The following is a 16272-nucleotide window of genomic DNA, read 5'->3' on the forward strand; positions in this document are numbered from 1 at the left end:
GTGCCTTCTTTGCCCCTTGCCCCCCTTCCAACATACAACATCTTTAAAAACACTTACATAAATTACACACACACACTTACTCATACTCACTAACACACTCAATCTTACCCCACTTACACAATTACACATCCATGCTCATACACACAGAAGTACACATGCATGCTTACACACACGTACACAATGCATGCTCAAACACACAACCAAGTGTGTGTATATATACATATATATATATATACATATATATGTTATACTTGAGATGCTTGGCTTTCTCAAGCAAGGGAAAGTTTTGTTTTTTGGAACAGTCACTCAAATCAAATAATGTTTCAAATGATATAAAAAGTCTGAAATCCCAAAATACTGTTATTAAATTGGGAAAAAAGACATCAAATGTGTTATAAATTGAAATAATTCATGGGCATTTTGATCATTTAATATTTTTACCTCTTTGCCAGCACTTCTACCAGAGAGCTAATGTTTTTATAAAACATATCTGAGCCGTATGTTTATCCCTTGCCGCAAACAAATTTAAATGAAGAAACTCAATTGAACGGTGATGCCAGAGGCAGCACAGAGGGAAAATATTTGGAATTCTACAATATTTACCTCTATACTGTGGTAAGATTCAGTGCTGATCAGTTAAAGCAAAATCTAACCTCTCACAATATACCGGTAGTTAATGCACAATTTAGTTAATCAACTAATGCCACTATTGTGCCAGTAATGAGAAACAGTACATTGTATTAAAATTGGTAATATGGGACAAAAAGAAAAACAGGTCATTGAAAATGCATATTGTGTTTGAAGCCATATGTGTGCCTTTAAGTCCTGTGATCTTCAGGAGCAGGCTAGCCCAGGCATTTGCCTCCTGGTTCTCCAAAATAGGGCCAGTCCGTGGCCCAATTCAGCCCATCCCACTGATTGAGGCAGGTCTCAGCAGGATCATATTATGCAGCATTATGTGATCCCAAGACAGTTGAGTATGAAAACAGGCTCAAAGTGAATGTGTGTGTTAAAGTGAGTGTGTGTTACAGTGGGTGTCTGTGTGTTGCAGTAAGTGTGTGTGTGAGAGTGTGTGTTACACTGAGTACGAGTCAGTGTGTTACTGTGAGTGTGTGTTAGAATGTAAGTGTGTTTGTCTGTGATAGTTACAGTAGGCACACTTGTCTTTCCATTCCCCCCTGGGCCAGACTTTTGCTGTTATCCCCTGATGATCCCTACCTACCACATACCTATACCTCCCAAGGGTTTAGGAAGCACAACCCCCTCTGTCCCTATTTTCTCTCTTGATTTGCCTCCTTTTTATATATGAGTTTCTCACAGTGATCTACAGTAATAAAAGTCCCAATAAATGAAATATCTATCAATCGGTCACAAAGTCATATAAAAGCCTGAAGATCTAGCCCTACAACACCTCCCAAAACAAAAGATCCCCTCTTTTGGTTGCATTCCTGATACTACTTTTAAATCTGTTTGTGACCTAAAAGAAATATCAATAGTAAATCCCAACTGCTTATATGCTTTAACATATTTTTAATGCCATATGGTGGGTTATAAAAAATAAAGTAATCGGTCGTGAACAGGAGCATAAAGCGCATATTCGCCTAAACCTCCTCAAGTTTACAGAAATGTAAAAAAGACGTAGAATGAACCACCAATCAGGAAGTGGGCAATAATTTGGATGCTGGGATATATAATCTGCTCATTAGAAGAAATGGGCAGTGCAAGTGTAAATATCTTCACGGTTGTTATATTATGTGTTGGAAAATTGTTAATATATAAACTTTATTGATTAATGACAGATTATTTTAGAGATAATCACTATGTATTCATTCATGAAGACTTATAGGGGCAGTTTAATGTTCCTGACATCCTTACTATAGAAGAATGCATAATAAAGTACTTTGCGAGTACATTAATATGCATTATTCCAAAATGAAGAAAACAAAACAAAAAAATTAAGCACAGATGTGCTGCCTTCCACCTCCATGGTCCAACTAATCATGCCAATTGAATCACTGTTTGAAACAGCCAATTAGTGGCAGGTAAGCACTCCCATTGAAATCAATTGGATAGAATGAATAGACCCCCCCGCCTGCAGGATTCCCTGATTCAGCGCTGGACCTGACCGAAGATGGGTATATTGTGTGTACCAAGATGTGTTCAGCCTAACTGGCTCTTGCACATCATTTAGCCAGAGGGTGGGGAGAGCGTAAAAATGTCAATGAGGGCATTTGCAAAATAGACAACGCAAAAATGTAAAGGGATCACACAGCCATCATATGCATTACAGAACATATCATGACTGGATTGTCCATTTAAAGATGTTCAGTGTGCTTTAAGTACATAAAGCTGTTGCTCACTGACTGTAGCATAGTTTACTTTACATTTTATTTGTATAGCGCTAGCAGTTAACATAGTGTTGTTACAATAGGGGAAAAGGAAAATATGTAAAATTGGCAATAACATTAAGGGCCCATCTCTGACATGCTTATAAATTACAATGTAATTAGGAACATTCTTATGGTACTGTAATATAATACAATAGTATATAGATACAATACTTATGTGGTCAATATTGTATGTATGCGAGTATTTATATGTTTATGTGTATAACTAATTTAGCAGGGCTAAAATTAAAATTAAACATTTTAGCCTCTACCTTTAAATCACCAGGTATTAGGGGGTAGGTTGTTGAGGTTTATCCAGGGCACAGTTTGAGTGCCCTGATGATGGAGAGAAAAAATTCCTAAAATTCCAGAAACATTGAGAAGACAAGGTTCTGATTTCTTTCTTTTATGCATATCTAGAATAAACCCTGCGGCAACATGGCAGCTTACCAGTTTTTTTTTTCTTTAATACAGATGCTTTGTGTTTGTTATTCCAACATTTGATTAATTACCTTATCTTTTCCATGTTAGCAATATTTGCTTTACTGTGATTTTGCAAAATTAATTTTTAAACATTCAGCTCTCTGGAGGTGAAATTCAGCATAGGTGATTGCTTACAATCAAGTTAACTTTTACTAGAGGAGAGCAGATTTCACATGGACACCTTGGGTGTCATTACGCCAAGCTTCCCAAAGGTCAGCTTTTACAGGGATTCATATTATGACGTGTCAGTGACGCAGGCTCAGGAACTGAAACAGCAGTGTTATTGTGAGATAATCAGTTTTCATTTGGCAAACCTTTTTTTTTCTAGATACTGTCTATGTTTAACCCTTTTGTGACGGTAGACATAATAGTATGTCACAAAATCTTTGCAGTTGATGCTGGAAGACATACTATTACATCATGTTGGTTTAAGAATTGCCAGGGTTAAATCCCTTCTGGTGGATGCGCGATCAGGCTGGCAATTGACACCCTGGTCTCCCCCTTGCTAGCTTGTGCCAAGATGTATGGCCCCAAGCTCAATCTAATGAAAAAGTGCTAAAAATGATCACTTCCACATAACCGGAATAATGTCTGACAGAGATCCAAAGAGTTCTGTCTCCTTGCAGGTTTCCCTGCTGCGGATCACACTAAAGAAGAGCAGAGCTGCACATACAAAATCATATAAAATGTTGTCCCTCCCTACAGTTTTCTGGTTTTGGGTCGTAGCTTTCCCAAAGCATGGAAAGCCTACATGAGTCATCGCTATACTCTGGAATGTTGCAGAGTGCACATTGGTGTTAATTTCTGGAGTTGGACGTACCCTGGGCAAGAAAACCAAAGCATGTTGGGTGAGTCCTGATTAAACACTGTATCTATAGACTCCATAGGCAATTCTGTGTAGTGATAATTAAAATCACTTTTACAAAACTTGAGGTAAAGACAGAGGTGGGCTAGCCTGGAGGGCATGGGGGCAAAATTGTTTACAAAGCACCGGTCTGACTCACTGAATACGTGTGTGAGCATTAATGTTTATATGTGTTTGTGTGGAATCATGTATGTGTGTGAGAACATAAATGTCTATTTGTGTGTGAGCATTAATTTGTACGTATAAGTGTGTGTTGAGTAGGTGTACGTTATGTTGGTGTAAGCGCGTATACAAATGTGTGTCAGTGCATATGTGGGGGGAGGTAATTAACCCATGGCAGTTCGCCACCAAGAATTACATACAAAGTTAGAAAAATAAACTTATAGCCATACTAACCAATGCCATAATACAATCATAATAGAATCTTTTGGTTTAATAAACAAACATAAAATGTGCCACTGTAACTCTAGCCTTTAGGCTGGTGTAGCAAAACAGTCTGTGTGCATCTGTGCTCTTATTTGCAGAAGTCAAGTGGAGTGAAAGGTGTACCCCACCAACTACCGTTATTTACTAGAATCTAAGACATTTTTTCTCTATCTCCATTGTGCCAAGAGGGACATAAAGGATTTTGTCCCAAAAAGGCAGTCTCTCCTAAAAAAGGACAGGTTCACACAATGCTAATCACAGGCTGCCAAAACGTACACCTTGTTGCTGAACTGTTTCTATCAGCTACTGATTTCTAGTTCCCATGATCCTTAGCAAGGCTAATGCTGTCTTATAATTGTGGGGATTTTGTTAAATAGCCATAGATTGGCCTTTTAAAGGTGGTGGAGTGCTTCAACCATTGTTCACCTGATTTTGGAAAGTGATCTGTGATCTAATGACTGCCTGCATTCAGAGGCAGATATCCAGCCTTGCGGTTGTGGATGACTGTTTGGGATTAACATTATCCGCGCATTTAATATTTTGAAAGAGAAAAGGCAGCTGTGAACTGAGCAGGCTTTATACTGCTGATACTTGGCTGTGCATTGCAGCCCAGTGTTTAATCCCATGGGTCAATTTTTGGCAAAATACCAAATTCCCCTCATTTCAGAAAGTATTCATTAATCTGATAATGACCTTTTGAGTATATTTTTAATTGCTCACACCAAAACCAAACAGCAGATAATGCGGAGCTACAATGAGCCGGGCTACAACGGGACAGTGCTTGTAAATTCCAGCCCAAAGAAAACCAACAAATTATATTGAAAGTGCTAAAATAAAAACAAGCAGGGCAGGTAGAGATCCTTTGCACAGGCCAAGTGTTTTATACTCGCTAAACACCGCATCTGTGCTAGCTGAACACTGCAATTGGCTGTCTCTACTCCTATTGATTTCAATGTTAGTACTACAGTAGATGTGAAGGAACTTTGCTGGGCGGGACTGGGACTGAAAATTGCCCCTGGAATGTTGCTAAAAATTACCTATGGGATTAAACACTGCAAGGTATGGCCTAGTATGTGCAGCATGACATCACATATGGGTGGCCATCAGCTGGATACATGCAGCTGTATGCTACTTTGGCATGTGCATTCAGAAGGAAGTCACACTTTTAAGGATCACTTTGATCTGGGACTGGCCATTCCGGGTCTCATACTAGGGACATATTTTGAAAATAAGTAAACTTGAAATGTGGTTACAGTGTATAATCATGAAAATAAATATATACATACACAGGGTTGATGTTTGCATTTCATGCTTACAGATTGGAAAATCTTAATATAAAGATTTGCAATGGCTCTGGCACCCAGCTGGTTCTAACAAGTGTAGCAGTGTTAAGGATGAGATCTATTTTCTCGCAGCTTCTGTTCCAATATTAATAAAAACCTAGTCTTACAGTGACCTCTTGTGCCTCATCTGGAATTACAGTTGCAGATCGTAAAAGCGACCCGAGACATCCTCCTTAGTGGTTAGATTATTTTTGCCGCTCCCACTGAGCGCTGGAGCTGAATGTTGACAGGTATATTGAGTACAAGGAGACATATGGATCTACAGAATCCTGCGATGACACAATGGATATTTCTTCTCTGCACATGTTTTAAAGTGTATATAATGGCTGGCATTTCCCTTTATGTTTAGACAGTATAATTGCTTATTGAAATATTTTCTAGGGAAAAATAATTGTTTATAGGTATATTAATCGGCTACTGCATTTTGGTTCACGGTCCCTTGACAGACATCCAGACGAGAGACATAAACCATAAAATGACAAGACCAGAGTGGTTTCGATGCATGTTTGTAAAGGCTGTTTACCAAAGACTGAAAACAGTCTTTCCTTACGTCGTGTGGCAGCAGGCATCATGCTGCGTGGGTCTTCTTGGGAGCTTGGAATAAGAGACCATCCAAAGAGTTTTGTGCTAATTTCCTCCTAAAATGACATCCTTCTACAAAACAGAATTTTAAAAGTCTATGAAAAGACAGACCAATAATAAGCTTCAAGTAAGATTCATTTGATGTCAGTCGGGGGAAAAAAAACCCCTTTGTGCGCTGGAGGAGTAGAGTAATCTCCGCCATTGTTCACAGGCCATACTATTAGTGCATGAGAAAGCGTGGCTGGTATGAGAAGTGCACTTTGCAATCATACTGCGGGTGAAAATTATAGACAGAAATTTCAAACAGAACATCTGCACTGAAAAATGTTCATTATTCAGAAGCATGTCTTTATTTAAGAAAAATGCATTAAAAAAAACACATTACAAAATATTTTTCTAGACATATACAGAATATAAAAAACAAAAAATACAAGCAATACAAGTTTAAAGTCTTTAGCAAAGGTTTTGAACCAGGGTTGACTAATATATTATTATTTCAGTATTACACTTGAAAGGTAAGATAAAAAAATAAAGTTATCAATGCTCTTCATTAAGATCAGTGCATACCATAGTCCACAGAGGTCATGCCTCTCTGCAGGCTTAGAAAAAATAAAAAATAAAGCCCAAAATTGTTAATACAAAAATACAAATATGTATACAATCAAGAACATCCTTAAAATCCATACAAGTCAAGCTAGTGTTTGCTATCTGGTTCAAGACCTTATTACTATATTAATGTGGGTTATGGTCTATTTAAGATCATGTCTACATATAAAAAGTAATTTGGGGCAAAGTTTGAAATAGCAACCATAACCAATTATTTGCACAGATTGCTGAAAGAATAACATAGCATTTCAAACTATGCACAAGAATAACTTCCCAATAAATGTGCACATTGAGCTGCACAGTCTTCATCTATTTACATTGATTATTAGAAAATATAAATCAAATAAAAGAAGAAAGAGTACTTCCAAGTTCAAGGGTTCCAACACCAATAAAATTACTAAACCATGCTTTGAACTCTTAATGAAATGGAGCGGTGCTCAAGGGACAGAATAAATCAAAGTTGTCCATCGTTGATGCTTCATTATGGCCCGAGCTTAAGTTTACAATTTAGAGGACTTTTGACACATCTGTGGCTTCATCTTCTAGGAAACGTTTCACATGTTCCCGGTCAGCACGCGCAATGGTATGGCATGGTATGTTTAATGAGACTACTGCGAGTCTATACATCATGTATACTTCAGGAGCACTTTACATGTGCTGGGCAGCAACGTGTGAAATGTAAGTGGCAGAAGTGGCCATGCAACCTGTGGATGTAGGCTAAAGTAGGGAATTTGAATCATTTAATGACAACACAGTGATCACCAGGCAATACAATAGTATTTGTTTACAAGGCAGCCACGGTATAGCTTTTGCCTTCACACCATGTGGACAAGTCTCCAGCCCATGTATGTGTATTGAGAAAGATAACACATCTCACCTTAAGCAAAGCTTCAAGAAATATAGATCACTCAGCACTCTGTTTCTTACTTCACCACGGCTTGAAAAAGATCAAATGTGTTGGATCAAAACATTGCCACTTGTGGTGAAAGACACTACATTACTGTGCTATACTCCATTTCTTGAAACTTTGTACCTGGACAGGGTGGAGTCCCACTACAGCCGGACATTATTTGTTAAGATCATTTTAGGCAAAGCTCATGCCGCACAACACCTTATTAAATTAGCCAATTAATTAGCTAGGCCACAAATACACAATCAGACTCATATCCTTCCCCAACTTACAAAATAACAAGCAATCAAAACTCAAAGCACCTACAGGACTAAAGTAGTAATTCATCTAACATACATACAGGACAGCTGTAACACCATTTCCCGGAGAACTGGCCCAGTGCAATATATATTCTTCAAGTGTTCTGAATTTCAGACAATGCTTTTCTTACAATTGAGTTTGCCGTTTTTGCTGTACACATCTCTAAAATCCTTTGAGCCAGTGGACTTCAATATTCTAAAACAGACACTCAGCGATCAGTCTTCAGAACGCTATAAAGTGCTCAAGAATTCTTTAACCTGCAAGAAAGACATGGGAACAGGATATTACTTTTTGTTTTGAACAGGATTCCATACATCACAGCTTAATATAACCACATCACAGATGGGAATCGTGCCAGGAAGAAAAACAAACACATAAATGGGATTACTTTTACTTCTTCTATGGTATGAAATGCGCTGTTCAGTGTATCCATACAAAATCCAAATATATTACGTCTTGGAGCTATGGTGACCCCAGGACACAAATACTTGAGGATCAGCACTTGTATAGTCTTATGGAAGGTAATTTAAAACGCAGCTATACCTCTAACATACTGAAGAGCAACACTTTGTGCGTGCGCTGATCAGCAACAAGAGGAGTGTAAGTGTTCACCTTACCTAACTTAGTACAATGGCCATTGTTACTTCATGGAATATTAAAAGTCCCACACTGCCACCTAGTGTGGAAAAGGCAGAGCTCCAACTGCTGCCGACATGATAATGTTCAATTGCCAGAGGGCAAATTTATCTTGATGTTTGTAATTGAAAATTGTAATCACTTGTTTTGCTAATTTAATGAAAGCTGAAGCAGCTTTGGGATTACAATACATATTAAGGTTTTTTTTTTTTGTAAAATGTGCTGACTAAAGCAGATGTACAAAAATCATACAAAGCTCAACTACGTTTCCATGTTCCATCTTGTATCGAGTCAGTGAGTACTGTTATGAATATTCAACTTTTAAGCCGTTATGTGCCATGAATATATAGTTAGGTCTGGCTTTGATATTCTTTAGAAATCAGTAAATCTCGCTGCTTGTCCATAGCCAGAAAAAAAAAAAAATATATATCGATTATATATTAAAATCCAGCTGGCATTATTGTCTTTTATTGTAAATTTTGTGAAAAATGTGAGTTATTGAAGCACTGTCAGAGCTGAAGCTATGATTGCACTTGGTACTTGAGCTTTAAGTCATTGAAAATAACATGGCCAAAGTACTGGATTAATAAACTATTTGAGTGGAAAGTTTATTAAAGGACATCATGTGCAGGCTTCTTTTCAAAGACTTTGTAATCACTAGGCTGCTGAAAAGAGAACCTCCCAAACCTGCTGATCTTTGAGCTTCACACAATGCCAGTGAACCTGATGCAGACTTTGTAGCTAATAAATCTCAATTGCATTGATGTGACTAATTTTTGCACGTAAAGTCAATCAGAACTTCGTTATAAGGGATAAGGGGGAAAAAAATGTATTGCTACCTTTTCGATAAGATTTTCTTGCTTTTGTCGGTCATCCTTAAAATCTTCATTGACATCCAAAGTTAGAATGGGGATTTCTTGCAAGTAATCGTAGTCCATCCTATATGAAGCATACAATAAACAGTGCATGATAGAGCTGGAGATGGGTGGGTACACAGCAGTAAGAAGGATTGCCTGGAACTTTGCAGAATTTTCAATTATGAGCAAACATGTAAACACAGGGAATTCTGCAAAAAAAAAAAAATAAAAAAAATAAAAAAAGGCCAAGGCATGCTCAAAGTGGATAGGCTACCAAAAAGAAATTTGGTATTAGTAACTTGATCATAGAAAGTAGTTTAACCCCTTCTTTACCGAGGGTGTTTTGTGCACTCATATGTTATATGCAGTATTTGCTCGACAGACCCTCTTAAAAACATTTTTTTTAGTGGGTGCTGCCATCTTGCGAGAGGCAACATGTCTCACTACGGGGTATGCGGTTGCTTCCGGAGCGGTCACAACAACAACAACAAAAATCAATGCGCACACACACACACACACACAATATATATATATAATTTGTGTGGGATCACTAAAGGTGGCAAAGGGGAATTATGGGTGAACAAAGATGCGCTAAAAATGGCCCAAACGCTCCAGTCATTTAAGAACGTAAACTCCTCTGTCATAAAGAGGTCTGTCATGTATATCTGCATTGATATGGTTGCCGACCTGCGACACCACAGAAGGGGTATTACTTTTAAAGTCTTCTAGTTTAAAAGGGACATCACAACTCACTCTCCATCACGGTGTAAAAGCTTTGAATTAGAGGGCCAAACCAATCTTTGGTTGTAATGTACTTAAGGATAACAACCCTAATAAATTCACTAGTGCAAGATTAAAAGTAGTTATAAAAGTTTGTTCTGCTGGTGTATGCATGCAGGCCCTGGCTGGCAATTTATGAACACCTGAACAAACAAAAAAAATCACCAACCTCATGGTCCTGTGGTGAAGCCAGCTCTCATGCTTAAAGTGAAGCTTCTCAAGGTACTCCATGGGAATCCCTTGCTCTTCTTCCCTCCCACGGGAGTAAATACGGTTTAAACATTTCTACAACAGAGAGAAAAGGTGAGACATGGACAGTCTCAATACAGAGCCAGTTTTTGATTCCCAAGTACCCATCTCACTAAGGTGCAAAGCAGGATCATGGAGTAAAACATTCAGCGAGCCTGCAGAAATAATGGAGCAGCTCCTACGTCTGCATGAAATTTTGTACATTTTGTACATTTTTCAGTTTCCGGCTCAAGCAGGTCACTGGATATTGTTGCAGTCAAATATTTCTCAATATTTGGGTTGCTAAAAGCAGATACAATTGACAAATTCAAACTATTAAGAATGAAAATCAATTGAATATTAAACTGGAGGGTATCAGGTTATGAAGAGGGTGGCAAATAAACAGAACAGCCTCCCTTCAGAAGTGGTAGAGACGAATACCCGAATTAAAGCATGCATGGGACAAGCACAAAGCTATCTGAATCTAAGACAAGACCAAGATTAAGGTCAGAGTCTCTACTTTAGGAAAAATAAGCAGACTAGATGGGCCACTTATTGTTGATTGCAAGGAATCCATAATTCGAAGGTTTGGCACTTGCAGTTTCTGATCCCATCTCCTCACATAGTACAAATATGTTAACTCTAGTAATGTTTCTTCCTTACAGTTATCTGCTAGTCTTAACAGGTAGCAGTCGAACAAAAAGAGGGGAAATTAATGGAAAAAGCTTACCAAAAAGAAATTTGCCTGCTCTATTTGGATATTCTGAGGAAACAGATTCATCAACTCTTTAACAAGCTCTTAATTACCTCTGGTGTGGCTCGGAGATAAACGATTCCATCTAATTGAAGATCAGCTCCAAACTGATTATTCATCCATTCGTGCCAGTCCTGGTAAACAGTCCACTCAGTGTCATTCAAGCACTCTGCCTCATACAGATTGGATGCAAAAATATACCTGCCAAAATTATCATGTTCAATTAAGTGGGGAAACACAGGGCATTGTTGGAACATAAAGAAAATACATTTAACATTTGCTTAAATATATACTGATATATAAAAATTTCCTTAAACAGGAAGCGTATGTACCGTACATTTAATGGATGTATGCACATTGTTTCATTGAGCGAGAACCTACTAAAATTACAATTAAAGTTTTCATGTATTGCCTACTTTTCTTAGTTCATTTTAAATAGTTCCCATACCTATCACTATACACTGAGCGTTCAAAAAAGAGTACAGGATTTTCTGCTTCTTTTAGCTTTCCCCCAAAAGCTTTGAGTTGAGCCCTGATGCGACTCAGGCAGGCGTATGACTGGAAAGTGAAGGACCATCGCTCTGGCTTTTCATACATCATCTGTAAAAGGTTGCCACCGCTCTTCTGAGAGGTTGTTAGCTCCTGTTCAAGAAATGTGAAATAAATGATGCAACGGTACCTGGGCACTGATAGTATCACAAAATAATGCTCTAACCCTAAATCAACTAAGGAAAAATAATAAATAAATAAATAAACTCACGTGAGAGAATTTAAAAAAAAAAAAAAAAAAGGAGGGAAATCATCATGTAAACCAATTTTGAGTCACTTTGTACTTTACATTTTATTTAAAAGTGTTTCTAAATCTTCTGCATGACATGCATATAAGCCGCAATCTTGAATTACTTTTCAAGTATCAGCACGTGTCAATAGTTGTAGGGCTGCAACAACTAATCGATAAAATCAATAATAAAAATCGTTACCAATGAATTTCATTATTGATTAGCTGAATCGATTTTATAGAATATAAGAAGAGTGTTTTTTTTCAGAGCAAATGCTCTGAAAAAATACCCCTCGTTTTATAATCCGACCTTAAAATAGAGAGGTCGGATAATAACACTAAGATCCAGATCCTCCACAGCGCTGCGGCGGATCCTCCTCTCCGGCAGCTGGTGGGCGTCTGTGCGATGCGCGCCGATAACCTCCTCTGCTGCCAGCACTTCCACCGGAGCTTCTATGATTGAGCACCAGCATAACATGACCTACCGGTGCTCCACCATAGAAGCCCCGGCGGAAGTACCAGCCAGCCAGAGGTTGTCTGTGTGCATTGCACAATGTCCGCTGGTTCCTAGAGAGGAGGATCCGCCGCAGCGCTGCAGGGGAGCTGGATCGTCCTCTCTGCCCCCGACTTACCCCTGTGCTGCAAACTCCTTGGTTAACGTCTGTGCGATGCCTTACACTTTCGCTGGGGCTTCCGTGGTCACATGACTTTCCGGTGCTCAGTCAAAGAAGCTCCAGCGAAAGTGCCGGCCAGCTGCTGAGGTTGTCTACGCGTATATCTGCACCAAAGAGTCTGGAGCATTGGAGGTAAATCTGGGGGGTGGCATATCTGGGGGTATAAGGCATACAGGGTGTATAAGACACATCTGGGAGGCAGTGTAGCAAGCCTGGGCTCAGATGTGCGTAACTGGGGAGGGCAGGTTGGGAAATAAATACAAGAAATGTATGTTTTAATTCTGCTATTTGTTTTTACCATCCAATTTGTTCATCCAATTATTTTAAACAAAAAAAATTTAGTTTTTTTATGCGATTAATCGAAAAAAGTTGGCCAACTAATTGATTATGAAAATAATAGTTAGTTGCAGCTATAAATAGTTAGTACGCAATTTGTTTATTATACTAGATCTAAAATGATTGTATAGGCATTGTATAAAACATGCACTACAAGACATTGGCTGTGAAGTGGATGACAGTCAAGTAAGTGAATGAAGAACGCAACTCCACTTTTGTTATCATACTACTATTGTGTACTAGATGTTCATTGGCTGGCTCTGCCTCTTTCATCAGCCCAACCTGTTCAGACTGGTAGTTTAAGTGTACTATGTTGTAAGGATTGCAATTCAATCCTGTGTGCTTTTAAGTATCAATATATCTGTAATGACTAACAGCAGCTACAGGTGTCAATGTACATGTTAATGGTATCACTGGCACAAGAGTTTCCTTTATTATGGAAAGGTTTTATTTTCAAAGTCAGATTAAACTTCACCTCCCGCAGATAGGCGTGCTCTTATAAAGTAGATTAGAAAAAGTAGTGGACGAGGCTAAAGCCTGGATTCCCTTGCATTGGGCTACTGTCACCCCACCCTCGTTTAAGGAATGGATACTAAGAGTGGAGAGAGTGCGGGCTCTGTTGGAGTTGGTGGTCCGCTTTGATAGACAGGGTGAGCGACATAGGCGGACCTAGTTCTACTGGTCCCAATACTTAATGGACCCCTCCACCCGACTGCTGTTGCTCTAATTGAGCTGGGGGAATTGGATTCCATTGTCGGGTTCTCTTTTTCCTAATGCAATTCTACGGTTTGTTGATGTGTCGATGTAACTTGCCCTGCTGCGTCAGGGTCTCGCAATGTACTTCTGTTGCCATGCGCTGTCCATTTTTGTCTTTTTGTCTTCCTCTCCCTCCCCATTGTGTTTTGGTTTCTCCTTTTCACTTTGTGTTATAAAACGTTAAGAACAATAAAACTTTGATTCATGAAAAGAAAAAAAAAAAAAGTAGTGAGGTGGAACCACGGAACTGACCGTACATGCTGTCATTGCCTAAATCCTGTAGCGTATATCCATAAAGAAACGTATCCTTGTGGGTGTAATGTACTTGTCTGCAGAAAAGGCGTTGGTAGACTGTACCAATCGTAAATTTTCATTAATAAATGCACTACACACCTCAAATTCATCCTGGTGGCTTTGGACATTGCACCATCTTGCTATGGGTTCTGGAACAACTTCCCATTCCTCGTTGGTTTTCTTCAGAATGTTAACGAACGTAGATTTGCCTGCAGCTGTTTGGAAGAATCCATTATTATTCTTAAAATCCAGAAGACGCACAAAATCAAAGGGTGCGTAATTCACCTATGTTTCATAAATTTGCATTGATTTGCCAACCAAAGCCTTTTTGTTCTATTTACATATTGTATTTCAACTAATTTCTCAGTCAAGAAGCTCACTAGGATTGAGGTCATTTTGTATTTAACTTAATTTTGTTGTAAATGCCACATACCCTGACAGGTATGGATAACTAATTGACTAAATAATAATTACTTAAAAATAACTGACCATAAGCTGATTGGAGGTGATAACGTTGAAAGCATTATTTTACAATGGTGCTTGGTAAATAATAGATAGAGCGAATAATAAAATATTATTAATAATAATAGAATAAAAGCGCTGTAAAACACCAAATCACCCCGGAGCCGTATAAGAGGCATCTGTCACTTATTGTCACAGTAGCTTTATTGCTGGGCGGCTCTTTGTCCCGGGACATCTGGCAACAGAGGAGGCGCGGGAATCGGGGCGCATACGTGACAGCTGCGCACAGTCGCGCTATAAAGAATATAGCTGGCGGGAAAATAATCCAGCGTTTCATATCACAGACGGGCAGGACACATTGCCGATCGTGCATATAGAGAGATGAGGAAAACCAGCCGTCACTGACCGAATAATAAATGCGTTCTGTAGCTATGTACCATATACCCTACAGATATATCATATATTCTCTAATGATTACCAATAACCCAATGACCAGTCTTACCAATATTGCCCTCTATGGAGATCCTCTTGACCTTGCTGCCCCTGCCTGGTGAGGAGGTAGGAGATGGGAGAAGGTCCGTGCAGATTCTTTTCGGTGGGGTAGCCATCCTATTTACTCAGTACAGCTTGTGTCACTAACTGCCGTGTATCTCCCGCCTGGTTTGAGTTTTGGCGGCAGTAGCTCCAGGGGTGTAACTCAGCGACGTGAATGACTTAATGTGACCGCTCTGAGGCTCGCAACCTACCAGAGATTCGACAATCCATTCCCTACAGAACAGAGAGTAGCCAATCAGAAACAAGCTGAGCGCCTGGCCTCTTCTAACTCGGCTCCAGAGTTCCCGCCTTATCGAGGCGCAGTAGGCTGTATCAGAATTGTATTTATGAAAAGTAGCTGCTACGGTTCGCTAATATTGTCTGCAGAAAAGAAACCATACGCCGGAATAATGTTAATTCACAGCCTAGTTAGTCATGACCACATAGTATGAAACCTTTGTTGTTTAAAGCTTTATATATTTGGCTGAAGGACAAAATACTATTGTTTCCAATGAGACTTCACCCTCAATTACATCCCCATTATAAGACACCCCAGGTGGATGAGTGCAGCATGGCTTATTGATTTTATCCAAGAAGTGAAAGCCAAATGCTAATTTGTGGAACTCAAAAGCAGAGCTGTAGCTGGCTCCTTTTGCACCCGAGGCAAGAATGGAAAATTGTGCCCCCCAGCTATTTTTTTACGGAGGTTGTTTTACATACACTGCCCTTACACACACCTGCCCATTAACATGCATATACACATACACTGCCCTAACACACACCTGCCCATTAACATGCATATACACATACACTGCCCTTACACACGACTGCCTATAAACACACATATACACTGCCACACCTCCCAACATTTCAAAATGTGAAAGAGGGACACTTTTTTTTAAATCTCGCAAATGTCGCGCTTGCATCGCCACTTAAAACACACTTAATTTTTGTCAGCACAGTCATGCATATTAAAAATAACCAACACATTGAATTGAATTCCCATAAGGTTCAGCCAGACATACTACTTCCATGATGCTGGGTGAGCATCATGGGAAGTGCAGCAACAGTAAAGCTGCAGATGCTAGCTGTGAACTACAATTCCTATGATTCTCAGCCAGCCAGGTGTCCACCATATTGCTGGCTGAGCATCATTGGAAGAGTAGTCCACAGCAGCAGAGATTTTTTTTTATTAAAAAAGGCTAATGCTACGCACACCCGCCCTTACACTGCCCTTACAGGCACACATATACACGTACACTGCCCTTATTCGCACACATA

General features: G+C 39.2%; 1 protein-coding gene across 1 annotated transcript; it reads right to left on the reverse strand.

Annotated features, from left to right (window-relative positions):
- Positions 1 to 8132: 8132 nt before the first annotated feature.
- LOC149278050 (deoxycytidine kinase 1) lies at positions 8133 to 15065 on the reverse strand. The gene is made up of 7 exons (XM_089502450.1): positions 14960 to 15065; positions 14095 to 14210; positions 11606 to 11799; positions 11211 to 11358; positions 10345 to 10460; positions 9378 to 9477; positions 8133 to 8159 (listed from the first exon to the last, which is right to left on the reverse strand). The coding sequence occupies exons 1-7, from the start codon at positions 15063 to 15065 to the stop codon at positions 8133 to 8135; spliced, it is 807 nt and encodes a 268-aa protein (XP_089358576.1).
- Between the last annotated feature and the right edge of the window lie 1207 nt (positions 15066 to 16272).

The sequence above is a fragment of the Sceloporus occidentalis genome, unplaced genomic scaffold (genome assembly GCF_023333645.1).
Source record: "Sceloporus occidentalis isolate IW3139 unplaced genomic scaffold, rSceOcc1.0.p SCAF_203, whole genome shotgun sequence".
NCBI lineage: Eukaryota > Metazoa > Chordata > Lepidosauria > Squamata > Phrynosomatidae > Sceloporus > Sceloporus occidentalis.